Consider the following 27,686-nt stretch of genomic DNA (forward strand, 5'->3'; position numbering starts at 1 on the left):
GTGTGTGTAAACACTAAATAATATGGATATCTTTGTAACTGACCTCCCATCTCCACAAAAATAATTGAAATAGTTATTATTTTCTACCACTGCTTATCTAAATCTTTGCAGTTTTTCTACGTTGCATAGACATCTTTATAAGAGATAAGGATTATAGATAAACAACAAATGCACTAGGTCTCTCAAATTTGCTACGAGGAATCTGTGTATCTCAGAAGTGTTTGGGGCTGATTTTGTGTATCAAAAATTACATTTAAGAGTTTTAATGTGTCTATAGTTCCACCAGCACAAATGGCGGCTTCTACTGAAATCAGAGCCTTGCACAATGTCTTTTTGAGCTTTAGTCACAAATCTATGAGGTATTTGAAGAAAATCATTCATTTACGAGGCTCGTGTGATTTGCTCTGCTGCAGAATGCAGGGATTTTTAACAAAGGCACATCACTGATCAGAAAACGACGACATATTTGCTGGGCTGTCCCGTGTAATTTTTGTGGGGCTGAATCCATGAATATATCTTGATTAGAAAATGTTTGACTGTAGGGAAGGGAACCAACTCGAACCAGAGAGAACCAAGAAGAGATTGCACTAGAAGGCACTAAGGATTTCTGAGATTGAAAAGCTAGCCACCCTTCAGGAGGAACTCAACTTGAAGCTAGAAAACCAGAACCAAGGATGTTTCTGTCTCTCTCTTTTTGGGGCCAAGTATTTTCTCCTTTCTGTTTCCCTCTGAATATATCTATTTCCTTTCGTGGTCTAGTGTTCTCTCCCTTAGTAAACACATGGCCATACAAGCCCCAACTCTGAAGTGACCTCTCAGCCCACAAACCCAAGACTGAGTTGAGTCTGCAAGTCCCGACAGAGATCTGATTGCTTCAGCAAAGCCACAGATGGGCTCTCTTGGGTCAGACGTCCCTCTGGTTCAATCAGTTTTGCCGGCGAGATGGGAGGTGGGATCATACTGTTCAGACATGGTTGCCAGCCTCACGCCTGTGGGTGAGGAAGGCATTTCTCAGAAAAGGACTTGGCAAAACTCCAAAAGATTTCTACTACAAAAAGCAAGAACAGAAAGCTAAACTTGGGTGGGTTTTTTTTTCCCTTTGTCAAAAAAATTTGTGCCAAAGACAATATTCTCTTTTGCACCGTTTGTTACTAATGGAATAGAATTACTTCATCATTAAAAATACTGACCACAAAGGGAAACTGGCAATAAACTTTTGATGATGAGTCCTTTGCAATATTCTCATTGAAAAGTGCCTGACTGGTAGGTAAAGTAGTGAGGAGACAAACATGAACGGAGTGCCATGCATCTCTTTCCCCAGGTCACTGTCAAGAAATTGAATAGTTCTGGTCTTAGACTACCTTCTCCTAGAGTAAGGATATTCTATTATAAGCTTCTGTGCCCTTGATCTTTATTTGCTGTTCCTGGGCTTTTTAGGTCATTTGTTTGTTTTATATTTCTTCTGAAATCACTAACATACAAATGTCCTTGATGGTGACTCATTATATTCTATGAATTTGAAACCCAAACTATTTTTAATAAAGAATAAAATAGAATGAAAATTTGGATTATCCAGCCAATAACCTTTAACATATCTTTATTCCTTTATATAAAGCTTCAATATATGTATATCCTTATTTTGATGTCATCAGACTTCTTTTTTTAAATTTTTTTTATTTTTTTAAAAGATTTTATTTATTTATTCATGAGAGACACTGAGAGAGAGAGAGAGAGAGAGGCAGAGACACAGGCAGAAGGAGAAACAGGCTCCATGCAGGAAGTCTGATGTGGGACTCGATCCCAGGTCTCCAGGATCACACCCTGGGCTGAAGGTGGCGCTAAACCCTGAGCCACCTGGGCTGCCCTGTCACCAGACTTCTATGGTAACCTTACAAAGATATTCTAAAGCAGGAGTTCATAAACTTTAGTTTTGAGAATCACTTGAAGGGCTTGTTAAAAAGAGAGTTCTGGGTTCTACTCTCAGAGTTTATGATTCAGCAAATGCTGGGATGGGACCTGAGAATCTGCATTTCTAAGAAGTTCTCAGGTACACTTTGAGACTACTAGTCCAAATGACATAGGCAGGATCCTCAGATCTGGTCTATCTTAGGGTCCTACTGAGAAGCACAAGGAAAGTGACATGCAGTGTTAGCACAGGAAAGGACTACTACTGTTCTTAGAAGTCACATGCTTTAAGTAGGTAGTTCCTAAATTTTAAGAAACAATTTTCATTCTTTATGAAGATAAGGTCTCATTAAGCAAATTTGCTTCCTTCCTAAGAGTCAGCCCTGTGGAAGCATCAAAGAAGACTTGGCAAACAAAGATTAACAGAGACATCACCTCTCTTCACTATGAATTGAATACAATAAGCATGAGTTTGAAAGAATCAAATTTAATAAATGTCTTTATATCTTAGATATATACATATATATCTTGTATATATATCTTATATGTAGAAGTAACAGAAATTGACCTTTAAAAATATTAAATATTCTAGTTATCACCTGTTTTTGTCTAAAAAATAAAACAAGTGAACAAACAACAGAAAAGAGAAACAGACTCAGAAATATGGAGACCCAACTGGTGGCTGCACTAGTTGGGGGGGGTTATGGGGGTTGGGAAAATAGATGAAGGGGATTAAGAGATACAAACTTCTGGGGTTGGGGAGGGAATATATGATACTGCTTGATCATGTCTTCATAACTCACAGCAATAATATTCTGCATTATTAGGCATCTATAAGGGATTTTGCTCTTCTAAGGTACAGACTGTACCTTGCTCATCTAAGATACAAATAACAAAAATAGTTTTATTTAAATCAACATTTCCCAAGCAATAGCACAGTTGTTAAGACCACAGAATATGTTATCAGACAACCTTTGTGTATATCCTCAGCTTCTGTCAACTGAAGCAATTATTTATTAGCTCCATGCCTCAATTTCCTCATCTGTAGTATGGAATAATATACACTAACCTCATATAGTTGTTATAATAATAAAATAATTATAATAACAATGCCCATGAAATAGTGCTATGCTATGTCTAAGGCATAGGGCATACTCAATAAACATAAGCCATACTCATGGAACATCAATTTCTCAGGATTTTAAATGATTAGGGCAGGGAAGAATTCTACAGTCAAAGTTTGAGAAACACTGGATTCAGTGAGATTAAAGAAGTTTATTTGCTAAAGGACCTCCCCAAATAACTTAATATGCTACAGTGCAATATGCATTTCTAGTATTTTCTAAACCAATTTGACCACAGAACCCCTTTTCAAGGAGCATTAATATATCCCAGTGAATGTACTTTGGAGCATAACTTTAGGAAATATGGATATAAATATGTTTATAAGTTCATATATCACCTTTTCTCTTTTTTTAAAATTTTTTTATTTTTATTTTTATTTTTTTTATATATCACCTTTTCTCAAAAAACTTCTCAGTGCTACCTACTATACAAATATTTCTCTGTTGCTCACAGCTCTAAGTAATCTCTTCATAATCTATCCTGCATTTTTTTTAAAAGATTTTATTTATGTATTCATGAGAGACACAGAGAGAGAGGCAGGGATATAGGCAGAGGGAGAAGCAGGCTCCATACAGGAAGCCTAATTTGGGACTTGATCCCAGGACCCTGGGATCACGGCCTGGGCCGAAGGCAGACTCTCAACCACTGAGCCACCCAGGCGTCCCCTAACCTGCATTTAATGCATTCATTCATCATTGTAAATATATATGAAAAATTATATCCTCCTACTATCCGGCAAGCTCCAAAGGAGTTGTGCCTATTTTTGTTCAGCACTGTATCCCTAATGCCCATGATGGTGACTGGTAGGTAGTAAATACTCAGTATGTTTGCTGAATTAATTATTTATGCATTCAATACAGACACAAGGGAGGAAAGAGTATATTTACATTTATATTTACATTTATTTATATTTATACCTATATATACTCTATGTTTTTCCTACATATCTTGGCCTCATGTTTATGCATACAGAGATCTATTTATAGAAGGAAAAATCCATGACCACTCTAGAAATAGAGTATTTTTGAGTATTTTTACATTTAAGAAAATACACATTATCCTTTAAATTTTCCACAAGTCTTATAGAACTTTTACAACATTGACAGTAGCAACTTGTGATATAAGAATAATGACCATACCTCATCCCAGGAAATGGAACCATCATGTGACTCTTGGTCCATCGATACAGATAGATTAGAGCCCCAATCATAGATTGTTAGGTTGTTTTGTTTCCTTTGAAGTTGATGAATTTTATCTTTTCTGATACAGGTACTTTTGGTCCAGAGAGTATTGAGGAGTTGCTCTAGTTCTAGAAATTTCATACAAAATCTGGTGTCACATAGAATAAAGACAGGTGAATCTTAGGATAATCATAATTTCTTATGGCCACAGCATAGATATTTTGCTAAATAGATTTGGTTCTGATGAAAAGTCAAGATGTTACTCTGAATAATACTAAAAGAACACTTAAACTTCATGGGAATATTGATTCCTTTGCACAATTTTAAGCTTTGGGGCTAAATCAGCCTTACAAAGATAATCCCACCATTTTTATCTCGTAGGGATGATACAATGGTCAATTCCTGTAAAAAATAACTTCTCTTAAATCAACTACTTCTTTTTTTGAATGTTCCCTATAAAACTGCAAACAAAAGATAGGACTGGTCTAATCCTTAAGAAGTTTATTTCCTTGAGGTACTACATACATCCTTAGTAGATTAACTACAACTTTAATTTGATTAAGTCAATAAAATGATTTTCCTTTTAAGGATTTATTTATGCAGAAACAAGAAAGGAAATGAAAGGGATCTCAGGTTGTAGAGATAAGCCGACTTTGTTTTCTAGTGATACTGCGGTATGGCTGCCAGTTTATAGATTACAGTTTAGTTTCCCTTAGTAGAGCTCTAGGCTTTTATTTTTTTATTTTTTTATTTTTTTATTTTTTTATTTTTTATTTTTTTGAGCTCTAGGCTTTTAAAAATTGATCACAGAGAATAATTAAATATAATGGTGAATTTCTTTGGGTTTATCCATCATCTTGCTTATGAATACAATGTCCTTGAATTTTCCTGAATGTTATCCTCAATGACAGGAAAAATTAGAAACTAGTTACTACAATATACTTTTTTTAAATTTATTTATTCATGAGACACACAGAGAGAGAGGCAGAGACACAGGCAGAGGGAGAAGCAGGCTCCATGTGGGGAGCCCAACGTGGGACTCGATCCTGGGACTCCAGGAAAACGCCCTGAGCCAAAGGTAGGCGCTCAACCACAGAGCCACCCAGGCATCCCCAATATTTTATTTTAAATGACTGGCTTTCAGTGAAAAAAAATTATAAGACTTGCAAAAAAAATGGGAAAATACGACCCAGAATTAGGGAGGAAAGCAGTTAATTAAGTAGGCCTGTAAGTATTCCCAGGTGTTGGATTTAACAGAAAAAGACTTCAAAGCAGCTATTATAAGTGGGTTTAAGGAACTAAAGGAGAGCATATTTAAAAAATTAAAGTGGGACAACAAGTCAACAAATAGAATAAATAAGAAATTCAAAATTACGTAAAAGTCCAAATGGAAATTCTGGTGTTGAATACAGTAAGTGAAATGAAAAAAATCGCTAGAGAAGCTCAACAGCATATGTGAAATGGTAAAAGGAGGAGTTACTGAAGATGAAGATAGATTAATATAAATAATCCAGTCTGAAAAGTAAGGGAGGGAGGAAAAGATTTTTAAAAAGAACAAGTTCAGAGACCATAGACAACAGCAAGTATACCAAGCTATATACAATGGCAATCAGAGAAGAGAAAGTTGTAGAAAAAATATTGGAAGAAATAATGTCAAAAACTATCTAAATTTATGTAAAAACCTTAATCTAAGGCTTAAGAAGTCCATCAGACATCAAGAAGGTTAAATATAAAAAGATCCACACCTAGACCTATTGAGGCCAAATTGATGAAAGTCAAAGAAAAAGATAAATCTTAACAGCAGCAACAGAAGAATGATTCATCACATAAAAGGAACCATCAATACAATCAGTAGCTTACTTCCCATCTGAACAATGGAGGCCAGAAAGTAGTGGAATCACATACTCAAAGTGCAAATAGAAAAGACTGTCAATCAAGATTTTTTATCTTGTAAAACAGTTCTTCAGAAATGATGGTGAAATAAAATAATTCCCAGATAAAAAATAAATGAGAGGTTCATTGAGAGAAGACTTGCCTCATAAGAAATACTAAATGAGGGGATCCCTGGTGGCTCAACGGTTTAGTGCCTGCCTTTGGCCCAGGGCGTGATCCTGGAGTCCCGAGATCAAGTCCCACATCAGGCTCCCTGCATGGAGCCTACTTCTCCCTCTGCCTGTGTCTCTGCCTCTCTCTCTGTATCTCTCATGAATAAATAAATAAAATCTTAAAAAAAAAAAAGAAATACTCAATGAAGTTCTTCAGGCTGAAAAGAAATGATTTAAATGATAGATTGAATCTATAGGGAGAAATGAAGAGCACTAAAAATATAAGTATAAAGTATAAGGCTAATATAAAAGACAAATTTATATTTTTCTCATTTATTCTAAACTCAGGAAACACTACAGGCTTTTCTTTCAAATTCAGAAACATGATAATAATGCAGACTACCCACAGTTTTATTTACTATTTATCCTTAGTACTATTTAAATAAGAAAGCAAGCAGAGACTTAATTAAGACTTAAGAATTGGAAAGCAAGAGGCAAAACCCTAAAAAATGTAAAAATAAAAGATTTAATGGAGGTTATAAAATTAGTCTACGAAAATCAGAATCCTTGATATATACAAACAAATACCAGTTAGAAGATATAATGAAAGAAAGGACACCATTTAAAAAAACCAAGAAAAACGTTAAAAGCATAAGTATAAATGTAGCAGGAAATGTCTAAAACCTATGAGAGTAAAAACTCCACAAAAACACACATGTAGACAAGAACAATGGAGACATCCTATATTCGTGGATATAAGGATGCAATATTACAATGCTTTTTTTCCAGAGTTTGACATTTTGATGATGTTTGTTAGGAAGGAAAAATAAGCCGGGAATATGCTGAAAAGAAGAGCAATGAAGAAGGCTAGCTCTATCAGACAGTAAAATATACTATTAAGCCACTATAAGTAAAACTGTATGGTATTGGCACATAAATATGACAAGCTGGACAGTAGAATAGGAAACAGAAATAGATATAATTGCATTTATCAATATATTATATAGAAGTGGTATCTCAAATCAGTGGAGGAAATAATTTCCACTGCTTTTAAAATAATAAGTATAAAAAAGTGAATAGTCATATAGAAAAAAAGTGAACAGTCATATAGAAAAAAATAAACTGGATTTATTCTTCACAACATATACCAGAATTAATCCAAAATGAATGAGAAATGAAAACATACAAATATTAGAAGAAAACATAGGTGACTTCGTCTAAAACTTAGGAATGTGGAAGACTTTCTTAACTATAAGTCAAAATCAGAAAGCACTAAAAGAAAAGTCTGACTGGGATGCTTGGGTGGCTCAACAGTTGAGCATCTGCCTTCAGCTCAGGGCGTGATCCTGGAGTCCTGGGATCAAGTCCCGCATTAGGCTCCCTGCAGGGAAGCCTCTGCCTAAGACTCTGTCTCTCTCTCTCTGTGTGTCTCTCATGAATGAATGAATGAATGAATGAATAAATAAATCTATCTTTTTAAAAAAGTCTTTAATTTGTTTATATAAAGATTAAAAAGGGCACCTTTGGTTGGCTGAACGTCCAACTCCTGATTTCAGCTTAGGTCATGATCTCAGGGTCCTGAGATCAGGCCCTGTATCTGGCTCCATGCCCAGTAGGGAGTCTGCTTCAGATTCTCTCTCCCTCTGCATCTCCCCACTGAAGTGCACATGCACATGCACTCATGCTCTCAAATAAATAAATCTTTAAAAATAAAAACAAAATTACAGAAAAACTGATTCCAAGTCTAGACAGGAAATGTACAAGGTAAACCTGAAATATATCATAGTAGAGAACAAGGAAGATAGAAAATGTCCTAAGAGTTTTGTCAGAAGGACTTAGAAGTCAACTTGAATATGATTCTACTGGGCAAAGAGAAAACAATATGAACACTAATTAGGATAATAATGACAACAGATTGAGAGATATGAAATCACGATGATATAAAATGTTCATGGTTCTCCTTTGAAGGATGTGAGGAAATGTTATTGTTTTGAAAAGCGGTAAAGTAAAGAATCAAGAATTTATTCTTACTTTAAGAAGTTCGATAAAATGAAATTGTGATGAGGGGAGGCTTTCCATTACAGAATTATTACGCTAATAAATGAAGAATAAATGAGTAAATTAGAAGAATATTATTTCATTAGCTATAAATAATCAATCTAGTCAATTATCATCAATACCTTATGACTTCCCAAAAAGAGAGAGACAACTAGATGTTATGTACCTTCTGGTAGAAGGTACTGACTATAAGACAGTATCCCCCAAATAAATAAGCCACCTAATCAAACCTCTGTAACCAATTACCTGAAACACAGTACAAAGAAATACATATTAGATGACTAGAAATGTCGTCATCAGAATCCAGACACAATAAACAATCCTCCTTTTCTTCCAATAAAATATTTGCAACAAAATACAGAAGGTGGAGTCAGGAGAGAGGCATGTTATCTATAAAGAAAACTGAAGAGATACACCAACAATTCACATTTCGTGAACCTTATTTAGATTTGATTTGATTTAAAAAAATACTTTTTAAAAATCAGAAAACTGCACATTAATGAACTTTTTTGTGGTACTAAGGAATCAGTATTAATTTTTTAGTTATGATATTGGTGATAATGTGCTTTTAAAAACTCTTCTCTATTAGAGATTCATAAGAAACATTTAATATTTGCTTCAAAATAATCAAGTGATGGGAAAGGGTAGAGGCAAATATAAGACAAGATTATCCAATTGTTGAGATTTAGATCTAGTGTTCATGAGGGTTAACTATATTACTGTTGCTGCTTTTGTTTATATTTTTATTGTATGTCACTTTTGTTTTATTATACAGAATCTTTATAATAAAAATATTTTTAAAAAAACACTTAAAAGTGACTTCTGGGGAAGACAACAGAGTAGGAGGACCCTAAATTCACCTTGTCCCATGGATACAACTGGATAACACAGCAGTGTAAATAACCTAGAAAATGACCTGAAGATTAGAAGAACTGACCACAGCTAAATGTAGAGAAAGGGGCCACTTTGAAGAGGGTAGGAAGGGTGGAGACACGGTGAGGAGCTAAACAGATTGCAGGGCCGTCTGCAGGAGGGAGGGATCAGCAGGAGAGGAGAGATTCTCTCACCAAGAAGCCCACTCAGGGAAGACAAATACCTATAATATTCAGCTTTGAAAACCAGAGGGATCAGATTTCACAAGTTCTTCTCTTTTTTTTTAAATTTTTTATTTATTTATGATAGTCACACAGAGAGAGAGAGAGGCAGAGACACAGGCAGAGGGAGAAGCAGGCTCCATGCAGGGAGCCCAACGTGGGATTCAATCCCAGGTCTCCAGGATCGCGCCCTGGGCCAAAGGCAGGCGCTAAACTGCTGCGCCACCCAGGGATCCCCACAAGTTCTTCTAATCAGTGGGGCTTAAAACCTGGAAATTTAAAAATCAGTAGGCTCAGCTCTGGGAGAACTGGGAGAACTGGGAGGGCAAGAGGAAACAGTGCCGGCCCTTAAACAGCCCAGTAAATAGCCCCACTATGATACAGCATGGAAGCAGCTGTTTGAAAAATACCTGGAGCACACAGGAGAGATTTGTTTACTAATCTCAGAGCTCAAACTAGAGGAGCAGGGATTGTTGGGAGACTTTTCCAGGAACAAAGGAGCTGGTGGGTGCCATTCCCTCCTTCCATCACCTCCCCACACCATTCTGGACACACAGACACCTGGGGGTCCAGTGCAGCACCTCCATTCACTGTGTGACTTGTAATCAGCATGCCCTGCCCCTTGTTCCCCTGCAAACACACTCCCTCCAGCCAGGCCTCCATTCCAGGTCCTCTCCCACAGCAGACCCAGGCAAGCCTTGCTAACACCATGTCTTCACCCCTATATACTTCTGGAGATCTGCGCATCCAAATGCATTCTTGGCTTAGCCCATCCAAAATCTTTGGGATGCAGCAAAAACTGTTCTAAGAGAGAATTTTATAGTAATATAGGCCTGCCTCAAGAAGTATGAAAAATCTCAATTAAGCAACCAAATTTTACACCTAAAGGAGCAAGAAGAAGAAGAAACAAAACCTAACACCAGTAGAAGGAAGGAAATAATAAATATTAAGGCAGAAATAAACAAACTAGAAACGAAAAACCCTTCAGATCAATGAAATCATGAAACTGGCACTTTGAAAAGATCAAAATTGGTAAACCTTTGAGACTCTTGATTAAAAAAAAAAGAGGGATCATATTCAAATTGACAAAATCAGCAACAAAAGAGAAGAAATAACAACCAACACCAAAGAAATATGAAGGATTTTAAGAGAATATTATGAAAAATCATAATATGGCAACAAACTGGACAACCAAAAATAATAGATAAATTTCCAGGACCAGACAACCTCACAGGGCAAGTCTACCAAACACTTAAAGAGGGGTTAACATCTATTTTTCTCAAACTATTCCAGAAACTAGAAGAGGAAGGAAATCTTCCAAATTCATTCTATGAGGCCAGCATTACCCTAATGCCAAAACCAGATAAAGACACCACAAAGAAAAAAAGAACTAGAGGCTGGTATCTCTGATGAACATAGATGCAAAAATCCTCAACAAAATATTAGCACACTGATTCCAACAATACATTTAAAAAATCATTTACTGAGGCACCTGGGTGGCTCAGTTGGTTGAATGTCTAACTCTTGGCTTTGGCTCAGGTCACAGTCTCAGGGTCCTGAGATTGAGCCCCAAGTATGGCTCCATGCTCAGCAGGGAGTCTGCTTGAGATTCTCTCCCTCTCCTTCTACCCTTCTCCCTGCTTGCACACGCACACTCACTCCTTCTAAAATAAATAAATCTTTAAAAAAAATCATGATCAAGTGGGCTTTATTCCTGGGATGCAAGGGTGGTTCAATATTTGCAAAGCAGTCAATGTGATATATCACATCAACAAGAGCAAGAATAAAAACCATGTAATCTTTTCAATAGCTGCAGAAAAAGCATTTGACAAGGAACAACATCCACTCATGATAAAAATCCCTTAACAAAGTAGGCTTAGAGGGAACATACCTCAACATAATAACAGCCATATATTTAAAAACTCACAGCTAACATTATCCTTACTTGGTAAAAACTGAGAGCTTTCCGTCAGGTCAGGAATGAGATAAGGATATCCTCTCTCACCACTTATTTGACATAGTGCTGGAAGTCCTAGCACAGCTATCAGATAAGAAAAAGGAATAAAAGCCTTCCAAATTGGTAAGGAAGAAGTAAAACTTTCACTATTTGCAGATTAGATTATATATATAGAAACCCTAAAGACGCCACCAAAAAACTAGAACTGGTAAATGAATTCAGTAAGGTTGCAGGATACAAAATCACTATACGAAATCTGTTGCATTTCTATATACTAATAAAAAAACAGTAGAAAGAGAAATTAAGAAAGTAGCCCTATTTACAATTGCACCAGAAATAATAAAATACCTAGGAATAAATTTATTTAACCAAGGAGGTGAAGGACCTGTACTCTGAAACTATAAAATGTTGGTGAATGAAATTGAAAATGACACAAACAAATGGAAAGATATTCCATGGTCATGGACTGGAAGAACAAATATTATGAAAATGTGTATATAGATTTAATGCAATGCCTATCAAAGGATTTTTCACAGAATTGGAACAAGCAATCCTAAAATTTTTATGGAATTACTGAAGACCCTGAATAGCCAAAACAATCTTGAAAAAGAAAAACAAAACTGGAGGGATCACAATCCAAGATTTCAAGTTATACTTACAAAGCTATAGTAATCAAAATGGTAATGGCACTAAAATGAACACTTAGATCAATAGAACAGATTAGAAAGCCCCAAAGCAAACCCATGATTATATGGTCAATTACTCTTTGACAAAGGAGGCAAGAGACACGCAATAGGAAAAATGGTCTTGGAAAAACTGGGCAGCTATATGCAAAAGAATGAAACTAGCTTATACCATACCCAAAAATAAACTCAAAATGGATTAAGGAAATAAATGTGAGATCGAAAATCATAAAAATCCTAAAAGAGAGCACAGGTAGTCATTTCTCTGACATTGGTCATAGCAACATCTTTCTAGAAATGTCTCCTGGGGCAAGGGAAATAAAAGCAAAAATAAACTATTGGGATTTTATCAAAATAAAAAGCTTCTGCACTTCAAAAGAAACAACAAAACTCGAAGACAACCTACTGAATAAGAGAAGATAATTGTAAATGAAAATCTGATAAAGGGTTGATGCCCAAAATATATAAAGAATTTATACAACTTGACACCAAAACAACAACAACAACAACAACAACAACAACAACAAATAATTCAATTCATTTAGTAGGTATGACTTGGCAGTGAAATTCATGAAAAGCACCCTTACCCGAGACGTGGAGAGTAGTTGTCCTATTCAAAAAACTGAAAATATATTCCGTGAAATAGTCTGGGGAAGGCAAGTTTCTTTGGCCCAGACAAACTCCTTGGAGGGACAAAGCGATGATTGTCACTGCCAGCTGAGGAAGTGTGTTCTCATCAGCACCATCACTGCTCAGTATTCCAGACTTTTCCTGCAGCGTTTTGGTTTCCATACACTGAAATCAGATAAACCAGAAAGAGGAAAGTTTGAACCTCTGAAGTTATTGTGATTCAAGTATCTCTAGGATTTCCTCCAAAAGACAAGAAATAGTTCTTCACCTTGAAGAGGTCTGAATTGTTTGTAGGAACATGATGACCATCATTCTCTAGTCTCAGAATTCTGTTTGGAAAATACCCATTTCTTTTATCCTCCCAACACTGGATTTTCTAGCTCCCATCCTACGGATGCTTATTTACCTAACATTGCTCATTACTCCCTCAGAGATGTGTTTTCTCCAAGAAGATCTCTTGCTGCTCATGACCTTCCAGTTGGTGAATTGTTTCTCTCCAGCTTCAAGTACAGCCCTCAGTGTAATGACTTTCACATCTATATTCCCGCCCTTGACTTCATCCTCTTTTCACCCTTGCCTTTCTTCTCAAGATCAATGCATGCTAAGTGCAAATCAGAGCTAGCACAGTCTGTGTACTTTGAACTCCCATAGGACCTAGGATCTTTTCCACGTGTACATCAATTTTCTTCAATTGAATCATGAGCATCTGAAAAGCAAGAATCTTGCCTTGCATTCCACTAGCATATCATTCACTCATCCAACCGTTTATTGAGTCCCTGTTATGTGCCAGACACTATGAGAAGTCCATTACGTTATGTCCTCTTTTCATTCTCCCAGAGCTCTGTGCAGTGGATACTCTTTACACAGATCACCTGGCCAATAACAGAGTCTCAGTGTGCATGCACATCTGACTCCAAAGCCTATGCTCTTAAGTACTCTTCCCCTTGTACATGGAAATAAATGGAAACGGAGGATGGTGATGGGACTTTCATACCATCAAAGCCAGTTCCATTACATAGTGCTTAGGACAGACAGAAAAGGCTTTAATATTAGCTCTGCTATTTGTAACTGAGTAACCTTGGGCAAAATGATTAACTTTGCTAACCTTCATATTTTTTATCAGCAGAAAAGGACAATGCTGCCCACCACAAAGGTTATTAAGATTAGATAAGCTAATGCGTGAGAAATTCTTAATATAGTAGCTGGTACATTTAGGACATGGTCTGCTAATCTTTGGCACTATTATTGTTGGTCCCAGTGTCTAGTAGTGCATCTGATAAACAGTAGGCTGAAGAGGTGACAAGAGCCTTATATAAAGTGTGATGAAAACTCCCCCTAAGGGAATGGATCCTCTGGAGCCATTAATGTTATAAACAAAAGAATAATACAGTAAGATAGGTTATAGAAATATCACTCTGGTGGCAAAATAGTAAATAAATTGCCAGGGCTCAATTTAAGAGCAGGAGATCTAGTTAAGAAGTTACTGATTAATCCAAGATACTTCTTGACCTAAGATGGTAGCACTTGAGATGAAAAGAAGCGGAAGTACTTAAGAAATATTACAAAGGACTTGGAAGAAAATGTGAAGGAGTCCAAAAAATTAAACATGGCTGAGGTTTCTGGGTTTGCCAACTGTATGATGGCAACACCATCCACTACGCCTCCATTATAAGAGTCAGGGCTAGTGGAGAAATCTATACAGATCCTTGTTTATTTATCATGGAAACAGCAAACAGTAGAAAGAACAGAGAGAGGTGGAAGCAAGAGACTGAGTCAAGGAGATAAAACAGTAGTTGGACAAAAAAAAAAAAAAAAAAGGAAGGAATGGAGGGATATTTACATTCTGGTCCACTAGGGAGGGTGGCCAGATTAGGGCACTACTGTGTAGAGCTGCATCCTGGTGAGCTGATTAAGGCCCACCTGGAGCAGCTGTTAGGGCTTTACATATGGAGACTGAATACTGTGCAGACCAAGAACTAGAGATGCTGGTAGTAGTGGGCCTGGTCAACCAGCACCTTCTGTGACCTCACACTCTCTAGTCGGAGAGAGCGGCATCCTCCACTGAGATGCCCAGCCTCCTGTAAAAGACTGGCTTGACTGACTAATGATTCCTAAGGGCATTCCAGCCCACGTGTATGGGCTAAAGGATGACAGTGCCAGCCTCCGGAGACAACTGGTCTAAGGCTTAGCAAGGGTTGCAACTCAACAAGAGATCCGAATCCTTGACTGAATAGATGGAGAAAGTAGGTCGACACATAATACTGAGTTATTTTATTCTGTTCTAGGAATGTTTAATCTCACATATACTTGGAAGCCCAGGTATTTGCAGTATGTGTTGGATAACCAGAAATCTGCGTTGAATATATACACACCATCTGCTTTTAAGTGCTGGGTTTTCATTCCCATTTAATCTGCATCAAAACGCAGTAACAGATGGGATGACTAAAATCCTGTTGGCTAATTTGAACCGATCTTGTATCATATAGATGTTGCACTGAAAAAATTATATGTGGGCCTATTTCCTTATTTAAGAAGAAACTGAATTCCAGAAAGGAACCCATTTTCTCAATTGGAAGTAGAAACAAAAATATGGCCCTATTTTGAGACTCATGAAATGAGAGTTACCAAAGTGATGCTCACACAGCCCTTAGGAAAACGGTCTTTCCATCTGTGTGCCAAGCACAAGAGAAATTAACATTTTTATGGCAAACTGGAGGTTATGTTTGCTGGCTGGTAGGCCACAGCATGATTGCACAGATACCTATGGGTTCCCAGGAGCCAGAATGGAGGTCAAAAATCAAATTCACCTGTACATGTCACTATTGCTTGAATGTCTGTGTCCTCTCCTGCCCCAAATTCATGTTGAAATCCTACCACCTACTGTGATGGTATTATGAGATGGAGCCTTTGGGAGGTGATTGGGTCATGAGGATAGAGCCCTCATGAATGGGATTGATGCCCTATAAGAGAGACCCTGCAGAGCTTCCCAACCCCTTCTGCCAGAGGTGAAACTCTCGTAAGAGGGAACCATCCCTCTTATGAACCAGGATGGGGGCTCTCACTAGATATCAAATCTGCCCAGTGCCTTGATCTTGGACTTCCAGCCTCCTAAACTATGAGAAATTTCTATTGCCTATAAGCCACTCAGTCAATGGTATTTTTGTTAGAGCAGCTCAAAGACACAGGTCAATGAAAAATTCAAGAGAAAAAAAAATCACGTTTCACAATACTCTTCAAAATGTGCCAGAGGCTGCTCAATTAGTTCTTTAAGAAAATGTGGCTTTAAAAACTTTTCTTTCTTTCTTTCTTTTTTTTTTTTTTTTTTTTTTTTTTTATGTTCAGAGCACTTTATCTGCTCAAACTCCCCACTGCAAAGCTGATAAAGGTAATTGAAAGGCCAGCTTTTGCTGGAACGGTAATGAAGGCCAGAAGGGACCAGGAGCCCACGTCCTCACGGTGGGAGCCCCGAGAGGAGAAAACCACTTCGAGAGATCCCTTGAACATAAGCAGCACGAATCAAAAGCTGCAGAAGAGATACTGTCTGTGCTGACGGTCATGAATAATGCTTTTTGCAAGCTGTTAACTAATGATAAATTCATCTCTCTCAAATGGTACTGCCTTCTTTTTCCCTGGCCAGAAGGCAAGGCAAATAGGCACAGTGCCCTCCCCACCACGGGTCAGTCCTTGGAGAATGATCAGGAGCTGTGAATCATTCACTTTCATGTTCGGGAGAAGAGAGCTGCCCGGTCACCTGGCTTTCCTGCCCACCCACCCACCCACCCACCTTCTGGCTGGAACTTATTTTACAATAATTACTCATCACATCTCCCCCTTTCATACTCAGAATTTTAAATGACATCACTTACCACCCCATAACTGAAACCCACAAATACCTCTCTTAGAAGCCTTTGACTGTCTTAGGAATAAATAAGTGACAGAAAACGAGGCTCTCAGACCGTATCTCAGCACCAAAGCCAGTTGGCACCTTCCCCCTTCTTACCTGGCTTCTAGAAGTGTCAAAGTACCGCCTGGTGAGTGCCAAGATATCTTCTGTCTCGTTCTGTGAAAGGAAATAGGAGTCTTCGTCCTGCCTGAGGCTGAGGAGGCTGTGTAGGTAAAATTTATACTCTTTATTACTCATGTTGAGCTTGGAAGAACAGATCTCTTCCTGATGAATAATATAATAGAGGAGGAGAAGAGAAACTCTCTGGACCACTTCCTCTTGGAGCTGCTCTTCAAAATCTCCTCCAGCTATTAGTAATAGGGCATCTGGTTCAAAGCACTGTTCCGAAAACAAAAAATAAAACAAAAGTAGAGACAAAGTTTAGCGGATAGTCCTGGAACACTAACGACCACCGGATCGCCACTGCCTATTATTTTATAAATAGGAGGCATGGGGGCAGGCCCAACACTCAGCTTCAGATAAGACAGTCCTGGTTGGACTTTGATACCTCAGTGATGCCTTATTCCCTGACAGTAGTCCTCCGATCTCCAATTGTCTATTTGCTGGCTTGACTAAAACCAGTTGACTCTTTGGCTTTTAAGGTAATGCCTCATTGCATTTAGAATGAAATCCAAGCTCCATACAGCTTTCTCCTTGGTCTGGCTCTTGCTTACCTACCTCCCTTACCTCATCCTAACCTCCCCCTACCTCTCTCACTGACCTTTTCCATCTGTCCCACCAAGCCCTTTCCTACCACCTTTCAGATCTTCTTTCCCCTCATTTCTCAGATCTCAGCTGAGAGTGACACCCCCTTGGAGATGCCTTCCCGAGCACCGTATCTAAAGTAGAAAGCCCCAACCCCTGCCCCATGTTCTCCAGTGTGGCACTGTAGCACTGTTCGATGGAAACATGACCCAAGCTACAGAGGTGAGCCATGCATCCCTTTAAATTTTCCAGTAGCCTCATTTTAAAAAGTGAAATTAATTTTAATAATATATTGACTATAATGCACCTTATTGAAACACATGTGCAAGATATGATCACTTCAACATGTCATCACCATTTAAAAAATTACTTATTAGCTACTTGACATTCTTTTTGCCATGCTAAGCCTTCAAAATCTGGAGTGTACTTTACACTTCCCAGCATGTCTCAATTCAGACAAGCCATGTATCGAGTGCCCAACAGTCACATGGAGCTAGTGGCAGCCCCAGCACATAGCATGTTTATTTTCTTTGTGGCACTAGTGTTCTATAATTACTTTCTCTCCACGTTTGTCTTTTCCCTTGAGAATAAGTGGTCCATTAGGGCCAGGTTTTGTCTGTGCACAGTTCTATCCTCAGCATCTAGCACAATGCCTGGCAATTACAAGGCGTGAAATGGAATGAATGAACGCCATCTGCCTCGCCTTTATCCTACCTAAGAGAATTGCTAAAAATACTTCCATGATGCTTCATTTGTTTCACACCCACAGCCAGATGCCCGGCAAGTCTCATCCGGGAAGTTTATGAGGCAGAAGGTGTTTTGGGTAATGTGATGGGACAATGAGAAAAAGATACACACGGGGTTGTGGAGTGGAAGCTCTCCTGGCAAGACAGGAATAGTCTTACTTAAGACAGTGAGGAGCTCCTAAAAATTCTCCTAGGATCCCAGGAGCGTCCCACTGCACAGTACCAGTTTCAGAGTGAAGGCATGCGGGGATGCCTGTCCTGAGCCCCAGAGGGATTTTTCCCACTATGGGACAACTTACTATCACATCTTTTAATCTATTCTCTGAGGTGGAAGTTTCAGGTATCCTAATTCCATATGTGCTGTGTGTCCCACTGAGTAACCTGGGACACACTATCTGAGTCAGGAAGAAACATGTCATCTGTCTCTAAAACAAAGCACTAATCACATTCTTCACAAGCCATATGGATTCTGTTCTCTCTGGTTCAAGTGTACTGGGATAAGAACTCAGCAAACGGAAGGACCCGGGCTTCCCAACAAGACTAACTCACTGTGACCATTAAGCTCCACCACTAAAACCAACCCAGCCCTTTTGTTTCTTGATTAGCCCACAAGAAAAGTGCATGGGTTGGTAGCTGTTGGCAGGGCTGATGCCAAGACTCAAGCAGGCGAATCAGGATAATAAAGCCATTCTTTGTAATATATAACCTCCTGAAACCAAACTATTGATAGTGTTAGCTATCCTTTATTGGAAGCCATGTGCCCAGGACAGTGCTAAACACCTTAGGTACTAAGGTATTCCTCAGTAAATAGATCTAACTGGTTCTGGAAAAAATGTCAGATAACAAATTTTTTGATGGTAAGAATATTAGTTCATTATTTTAAAAAAATATTTAATTTATTTATTCGTGAGAGCCACAGAGAGAGGCAGAGACATAGGCAGAGGGAGAAGCAGGCTCCCCGCAGGGAGCACGATGCGGAACTCGATCCCAGGACTCTGGGATTGCACCCTGAGCCTAAGGCAGACGCTCAACCAATGAGCCACCCAGGTGTCCCTTATTCCATTTTTTAAAATGGAAAAACAAAATATCTCCAGCCTATTTGATAACCCACCAAATATTTCTGCATAATGTTAAGCACCGAGACTACCAATTACCCATTTATTTAATGCATAGTGAATAACGGGTACATTTCTATGCAGTATGCAAGGACACTGCACAGAATCCAGCATGAATTATGTCTTCTTTCTATGAGAAAGTTATATCTGTAGCACATGTGAAAAGCAAGTCTAAGAAAGGGTAATGTACCTAAGGTCACAAGGCTAACAGTGGTGGCCCAATCTTAATCCCCTCACCCCCCACCAAAGATAGGCTTTTATTCTCTTATCCCTTCATTTTGTGCCTTGAAGAACTAAGCTACAGACCCACCTATGTACTTCATGTGCAGCCCCTTCAACTAGTAATTTTCTCTCCCTCCTCTTTGATAGAAAAAGAGGTCAATTAGGAGACCAAAAGATAGGTAAGCCTGTAATATAAATCAATGAGAACATAGTACAACTAGAAGAGTGAAGGAGTTCCTTCTGACAGACTTTCAAGTTCTGCTCAGGTTGTTTGAAGAGGCTGGGTAGGTTGGAAAAAAGAGTGCCAGTGACACGAGAAGTGGGACTTCCATGAGGCCACCAGACCAGACACATGTGGCCAGGGTTTGCTTGACCACACACAAGAGTATGCAGCCACATTTCATCCCATTAGAGGTGCCCAAGATCCCTCTCTATTTGTGGTTCCTTCTCAACATACCCTTCTAGGATTGGGGTAGGAGGGATGTGGCCTGGGGCAACAGAGGATAGGGTAAGATACAGTTTGTGAAAAGCATATAACATGGAAGGTAAATTGATTTGTAACTGAAAATTTTTAAATAGCTGTGGAGCATCTCATTTTGTCTAACTAGAAATTTCCTTCATCTTGAATGAACAGAAGTTGCCTAAACCTTGCTTTAATTTTTTGAGGCTTGCTCAAATAAAGCTCAGTTGTGAATCAAATGTCTGTGAGCTGAAATTTTTCTGCCTTTTTAGGATATTTGACTCTTAAGAAGTTATTTTTGTATGGAAGGCAGTGGCTTGAGGAGACAATTATAGGGATCATCAGAGGGGCTAACAGACTTTGACATTACAAGAAGCACTATGGGGATTGGTGGGGGATTGGACTTTCCAACTCATTGTCACTAGATTTGTTTTAGTTGTTAGGGATCTTAGGAGTGGCTAAGTTGTGTTGGGGAGAGAATATTTAGTAAAATTTTGCAAATACTTCCACCCCATAGGCATTCAGATCCGTCATCCGTCTGGTGAAATGAGTCTTTGTTAAAGAAGAATGGACTCATTCAGGAATAATCCATCGATTTTTTTGAATCTTGTCAGGTGGAAGCACAAGGTTTTGGGGGGTAAAAACACAGATTCTGGATTCCTTTAGCCAAATCAGATCATCTTCCCCAGTTGCTTCATTCAGTTTTGTTCATTGCTAACGCTAAGAAAGCTTTACTGACAAAAAGCGATATGAAATCTTACTTCTACATTAATGGGACAGTTATCAGACTTGTAGGATAATCTTTAAAGATTTTAAATCCAAAGATACTTTAATTTGATTTTGGGTTATAGATAAATCCACTGGATTTTTTCAAGTTCTAAGATTTTTGTAAGGTCTTTTTGGGGGATTGTGTCGACTATAAAAGGGAAATTAATTTCTTCCTTTTCCAGACAAACCAAGAGTTGGAAGGATGTTGGCTGATGGCAGACACTGGCTTTTTGTGGATCTAGACCAAATTCTGTGGCATTTCTGACTGACAGAGATAAATCTTAGGGTAATAAGAAAAATTTGTTAGATCAAAAAGTTAAGATAAAACTTGAGCTAACCCCTGTTTATCCTATAACAAAAATGACAAATGGGGGAAGGGAGGTTGAATGAAATGCAGGACCTTAAAAGTAGTGGTTCTTTACCTTGAATGTATCTGAGACTCTTCTAGAGATCTTGGATAAAAACCCCTAACCCCTGGGACAGAGAGGGGAGGGGCCTGGGGATGGGCAGGATGTTGACACTGAGGAAGGTTCCATTTCTTGGCAGCACTGCAGGTACCTCACCAGCACTGCTCCGGTGTCCAGGGGATTGGAAATGCCCATGATGTATACGAAACATGAGGGGATGGAGAGAGCCTGAGCTGTCCTGCCCCAGCTGTCCTCACACACAGCTCCCTGAGGGAGAACCAGCACTTGGGTCTTATGGATGAGAGAGCTGATGTTCAATATGTCCTATCAACTAGAAGGTACCAGAACAAGGATTTGGGCCCCGTGCTGACTCCAGACATCCAAGTTCTTATCCCTTCACCATGTCTGCAACCTATGTAAGCTCATGGTTCTCACCATAACTGAAGTGGAATTCATTCTCTTAGAGTTAACTTAATCCCTCATTAAGTTCACTAAAACTCCATTTTAATCCTTCTCATTAAAAAAAGAAAAAAGGGCCATGATCAGGCAAGACTATCCATTTTCAAAGGCTAAAGCTTGAATGGATTTATTTTTAAATGCACAGTGCTTTCAGATACTTCAGGTTGATTTATGTACACACACACTCCCATTCAGTTTTTACCTAAGTCTGAAAATACAATTGCAAACATTTTTTCTCCCCACTTCCCTCTTTTTTTTCAGACATTTAGGGATAGGAACTTACACCCCACCTGCCCTCTTTTTACCACAGAATTTTTTTAAAAAATATTTTTAAAATTTATTCACTCATGAGAAACACACAGAGAGAGAGGCAGAGACATAAGCAGAGGGAGGAGAAGCAGGTTCCATATGGGGAGCCTGAGGCAGGACTCGACCCCACGGTCCTGGGACCATGACCTGAGCTGAAAGCTGACAGACGCTCAACCACTGAGTCACCCAAGTGTCCCCTATCAGAGAATTTCTAATATACACCCTGCCTCTAAATGGAAAAGTCCCTAAAAAGACATAAGAGAGATTCAATAACAAGCTCAAGCCCTGTGGTCTGTGCTAGACTGCGGTTGTTTGTAAAGCCCTAGGACACTGTTTCTCCCTGGCTTTTTATGAATGACATGGAGAGATTTCGTTGGGATCCTTGCTTATAGGTGATTCAGGTGAAGTGTAGCCCTCTGAGTAGGTGAAGTAGAAATTTGCTTTTTTTTTTTTTCTTTTTTTAAACCACAGTCTTTTCCACAGAGAAACAGCAGCAGCAAGGAGACTATTAAAGACAAGTGTTTCACTTCCCGGGACAAAGACATAGCTTAGACAGAAGCTAAGTTGGCCAAATTAATGTCACAGTAAACAAAAAGTACAAAACAACCTCTGCCCTGCCCCCCCCAAAAAAACCAGAACAATTTTGCATGTTTACATTCTCGCTAGCTAGACTAATATTCAATCAGCCTTAATAAGGCACTTTATGTCATTAGGGGAAAACATTTCCCTGAAGCAAATTCTCAGAGGACATTAATAAGATATGACTCCTACTTATTTCCATGGGGAAGTCTTATGTTGCTATATATATAAATTAATGTCATCACAGATGAGTTGCCTATTATAACACATGTTTTCTCTGGGAGCCCTTGGGAATTTCACTAATTATTGAATTATTTATTGTTTGTACAGAGCAGAGAAAAATTCTCTATTAGTAAGACCCTCTGTCATGAAAAAAAAAAACCACACACACACACACACACACACACACACAAACACACCAAAAAACACAAAACAAAACACTTGGCCAGGAAATGTTTCCCCTAGACCTAAGCACGATTGAGAAAATCTGCCAATTTTTTTTTTTTTCTGGAGGCAGTTATTTGCTTCTTTTTTTTTTTTTTTTTTGCTTCTTTTCTTATTTATGTATTCATTTATTTGTAGGTTCATTCTGAAAAAAAAGTCTCATCCATCAGGAAAGGGATGGTGAATGGGTTTTCGTTTGTTCCTGTTTGCTATCGTTTACAATACACGCTCCTGACTCTGGTGCTGTCCCTGTGGATCCCTCCGCCCTCACGGAGACATTCTGATTCTACATTAAAACAGATTTTACATTGAAGAGGCCTGTAGAGGCTTTTTAAAAAATTCTATCCCAGGCAAGTTAAATCTTATCTACGGAGGGAGGAAGAAGCCCCAGTGTGGTATTTGGTGAAAGCTGCCCAGGCAATGCTGAGGTGTGGACAGGGTTGAGAGCCACAGGTAAGGCTGGGAATCGTGGCCCATGAGCCATAGGCCTCATTTGAGCTCCGTCTACAACACTTCTCTTCCCCAGTTCAGATGTGTCATTTTAAAAAAATAGTTATTTATTTATTTATTTATTTATTTATTTATTTATTTATTTATATATTTTAGAAAGAGACAGAGCATGAGCAGGAGGGGCAGAGGGAGAGGGAGAGAGAACCCACACAGGGCTCCATCTCACAGCCCCTGAGATCATAACCTGAGCCGAAACCAAGAATCAGATGCCTAACTGACTGAGAAATACATTGCTCTCTCCTTGGAACCTGTGAATTTGAAGATGACTCCTGCCTGGTCACAACATGGGAATCAGCAAAGTGTTTAAAAACTGTCACAAGACAAGGCAGTCAGTAGGAGAGCATGTTCAGAGGGAATATCTGTCCCAACAGAATTACACCAAAGTATATTTTCAGGATGACTTTCTTATTTCTGCCATCTACTGGAATAAATTATTTTTCAGCTTTCTGTGGAAAAAAAAAAAAAAAAAAGCCACCCAGGCGCCCCTCAGATGTGTCATTTTTAAGAGGATGATTATCACAATTCATTAGCGATCTACCATGTAAAATACTAGAAAACACCAATCAAGATCCAGGATAAAGTACTTAAAAATTCAACATTTGACAAATATCTTGTCACTATCATTATACTCTCAAAAAGGAATAGCGTGTAACCAGTGATGCACAAGTTCTCTCTAACCACAAAAAAAAAAAAAAAAAAAAAAAAAAAAAAAAAAAAAAATTTAGTTAATCAGAAAGAAGAGAGAACTAAAAGTTCACACTTGCAACTTAATACCCTTTACCATGCGACAGGGGTGCAGACAGGCTTTCATAAACATTACCATCTTAATAAAAGAACTTCTCCGTGTTTTTAAATGCTATACCCGGAATGCTGAATGGCTTCCTATATCCTGACCATGGGAGTTATTATACCACAATGCACCGCCCACTTGGGTACTGCATTAGAGTTTGCTTTACTGAAATAAATGGCAAGAGAATCCATTGCTCCTCTTTGAACCTGCCTGGCACCTGATCCCATATTCTATTGCACTAACCAGACTGCAATCTCCTTGCATTGCCTTCGTCCTCCGTGGGCAGCCAGTTTTCTCCAGCAACGTTTGGATGAGGCTTCCAGAATGGTTCCGGGGTGGGGGGTCACCAGCAGAGAGAGCTCGCAGTATTTCCATCAGGTGGCCTGGGCTCCAGGCGCTGCTGCTGTCCTGGTTCGAGGGTCTCTCTGTCTCAGTAGAGGGAACGAGGCTGAGTAGGAGGAACAAAGACACCCCAAATACTGGAAGCTTTGTCCAGAAGCACATTTCTACTCTTCCTTTACCTTCAGTCAGTGTCTGAGGGAGTTGGGTGGCCTGTTGGTGCACACTTGTAACCGGAGGAATTTCTGTAGTAAAGGGGAAAAATAAAGGCTTTAATTATTGTGCCTGCAACATGTTTGAAAGGATTCATTAATTGGGTGGCTAAGCTGATTTGCAAAGGCAAGCTGTTTCTGGACAGCAGGGGGTCCGTAGGTCATTTATAACCACAAGCAGCAGGCAACTCTCATGGCCCTAGACTTTCAAACTGTAGGAAGAGCCAAGAAGTTTGTTAGACTGCCTCTCTCTAAACTAAACAGAGGAAAAGAGTTAGGAAGAAGAAGTTTCTCTCTTCATCTTGTAGATGGTACAAGTCAGAGGACCCAGATGAGAGGTACTCTCATTTTATCCCATCCTACAGTAGAACCCCCAGTGCTGTGTGGTCCTCATCGCTCAAGTAAGTAAATAAAAATAAACAGAAAATACATTCCTTTTAAAAAATATTTTATTTATTTATTTGAGAGAGAGAGTGAGAGAGAGAGAAAGAATGAGCAGCAGTGGGGGTAGGGAGGGAGAGGGAGAAGCAGACTCCTCACTGAGCAGGGAGCCCAATGCGGGGCTCGATCCCAGGCCCCTGAGATCATGACCTGAGCTAAAGGCAGGTGCTTCATGGACTGAGGCACCCAGGTGCCCCCAGAAAATCCATTTCAATAAATTACCCATATCACATTGAATGAGATAGTTATAGTCAAGGAAGGGTAAATAGAAGAAAACAGTCATGCCCAGAAAACAGTGGCCGTTTTTTAAGTCTTTAGTCCAATCAAAGTACGAACGAGCAGAAAAGCCCAAGAGTTCCAAGACTGCAAGAGCCCTGATAAATCCATATACTCAATGGTCACTAAAGGCATGAGGGACAGTGTCCGAGCCAATCAGCTTTCTGCAGAAAAAGTTAATCTTTTCAATGGACTGCTTAAGGAAAATGCAAAATGTTAACAGCATCTCATGTCAGATCTTGGCCTGGCGATGGGCTAGTAATGACTGCGGGGTAGTAAGAAGAGATAGATAATTGGGATTACTTTTACAGTTAAAAGAGAGAGAGAAAGTTCAAGATTCTTATTTTAGCATTTAAAGAATGACAGCAGAGGAGACAAACATTTCCGAATGCGGTGCTTACCGTTAGAAGGAAGATAAATGATTATTTATCTGGAGCTCCGTGGCCTTTTAAATCGCGCAGAGTATTTTTCGGTTACAAAGTCCTCTTGTTTTTAAAATTCCTTGACTGTGCACTGGGAGCTGGAGAGGATTATTTCAACCCAGAGAAGTTTTCAGTTGCTATGGAGAGAGCTGCTCTGGGGGTAACAATGAAGGTGAATAAAAATGAGAACTTTCTGTCTGGCAGATTTTTCAGGAAAGTGAAATAAAAGTGGCTAGCGAACCTGACTTTTAATATCAATATTTACCAATGCTCCTCAAAATCTAAGAAAATCTTAGAATTTCTCACAGTCCCTTGCCTCTCTCAGGGACAGATCTAGGTCAACCGACGTCACCTCGCTGAATGTAAAGGCTTTAGTGTTAGGTCAAGATTTCTTTATTCTTTCCAGTTGATTCCCCAACTGTTGTAGCCACACTCAAGAGGTGAAGATTTGTGGAAAAGGTAAGCTCTTTATAAAGCCTTAATTTTATAAGGTGCAGAGGTTTAAAAGATTTAAGGCATTTGAAAATCTGTAAAAAGAGGTCTTCAAACAAGGAGAAAAGCACGTGTGGGAGGCGTCGAGTTCTCAGCTGGGCAGTAGCAGATGGAAGCAGGAACACACGGGAGCACGTACACTCTGGCCCCTGCGTCTGCGGGGGAAGAGGTCGCAGGAGGCTCTCGGCAAATTATGAGCCAACCAACGACTGGAAGAACCAAGTGGTCAATTGTGCAGGAGGTAAGAGGAGTTCAGACCCACGATTTCAGAGTGGACAGAGCGCGTGTAAATGGCACGGGGTACATGATGCTCAAGGATGTAGGGGAGGGTCCGGGTTCTGGGTTCAGCTCCGAGGAAGGTGGGGGGGGTGAGGGTGGGGGTGGAGGCAGTGGGGTGAGGGAGGCCCGAGGCAGGGGAAATGCAAAGAGGAAGCAATCAGGAGAATTAGTCTCCTCCTGCGTCACTCGCTGGATGTGAAACCTGGCAGCCAGAGGGGGTGACAGTCCCCAGGGAGGGCCGTGACCCTCGGGGAAGCTGGAGGCAAAGGCTCCCAGAGGCCGCAGCTCGGGTTCAGCCCTGCGGAGCTCTCGGGTGAGCGGAGCCGGGGTCCGCGTGCAGCCGGCAGGGGAGCGGGGAGGGGGGCCGGCAGGGGGGCCGGCAGCTGGCGGGGAGCACGCCCGGGAGATGTGCTTGCACTTGGCGGACGTGGAGTGCAGGCCTGGCGGCCCTGACCGCGCGTGCCATCTACGGCTTCTGCTCCCAGATCTGCGACCCCGCGACCGCTGGCGCTGTCTGGCAAACGTGGAAGGGCTTCGCGGTCCGGCTCGGCAACGGGGCCAGCGTCCGGGCGATGCCGCGGGTCCGCCGCAGCGTGCAGGCCACATGCAACCCGCAGGTCGGTTTCACGGCCTCCCAGATGCTCAAGGTGTCAGGCAGCGCCGAAGGAGGGGTGGGGGGAGGGGACAAGCGAGGGGGAGAAGAGGGGAAAGGGAGGGGGAGGAGGGGAGGGGAGGGGAGGGGGAGGACGACTACGACGGCGACCTGGAGCCCAACGAGGTGCGGCGGGAGCAGCAGAGCAGAGAGGACTGACGTGACCCTTGACGGCCCCTGTGCCCCCCCATCCTCCAATACAGCCTGTATTTGTATGTCAAAAAAAAAAAGGTTCCTGGGGGGGCGCCTCGGCCTGATGTGGCTCAGGGGCCGGTTGGGAGGTGACTGAAGCCCAGTCCCACGGCCACAGAGCGCACGACCCGGCGCCCCGACAGGTGACAGGCGACAGGCGACAGGCGCAGCCTTGGGCCTGCGCTAGGCCTCGCTGGGGACCGCGGCCCTGGCTCCCCGGCCTGCCCCGCCAGCAGCTGCTGCAGC

The 27,686-nt window shown here is 40.2% G+C and overlaps 1 protein-coding gene across 3 annotated transcripts in view; it reads right to left on the reverse strand.

The window, feature by feature from the left end:
* The window catches only part of SLC39A12 (solute carrier family 39 member 12), a 73,501-nt gene extending 47,559 nt beyond the window's left edge, over window positions 1–25,942 (reverse strand). For all 3 annotated transcript variants that reach the window (XM_038529982.1, XM_038529981.1, XM_038529980.1), the window contains exons 1-5: window positions 25,805–25,942; window positions 24,379–24,719; window positions 16,679–16,960; window positions 12,636–12,843; window positions 4,170–4,339 (exon numbers count right to left, since the gene is read on the reverse strand). In XM_038529982.1, coding sequence (XP_038385910.1) covers window positions 4,170–4,339; window positions 12,636–12,843; window positions 16,679–16,960; window positions 24,379–24,639 — 921 coding nt within the window. In that variant the 5' untranslated portion in view covers window positions 24,640–24,719; window positions 25,805–25,942. The remainder of the gene's footprint in view (window positions 1–4,169; window positions 4,340–12,635; window positions 12,844–16,678; window positions 16,961–24,378; window positions 24,720–25,804) is intronic.
* Between the last annotated feature and the right edge of the window lie 1,744 nt (window positions 25,943–27,686).

Source organism: Canis lupus, chromosome 2 (assembly GCF_011100685.1).
Source record: "Canis lupus familiaris isolate Mischka breed German Shepherd chromosome 2, alternate assembly UU_Cfam_GSD_1.0, whole genome shotgun sequence".
Lineage (NCBI taxonomy): Eukaryota > Metazoa > Chordata > Mammalia > Carnivora > Canidae > Canis > Canis lupus.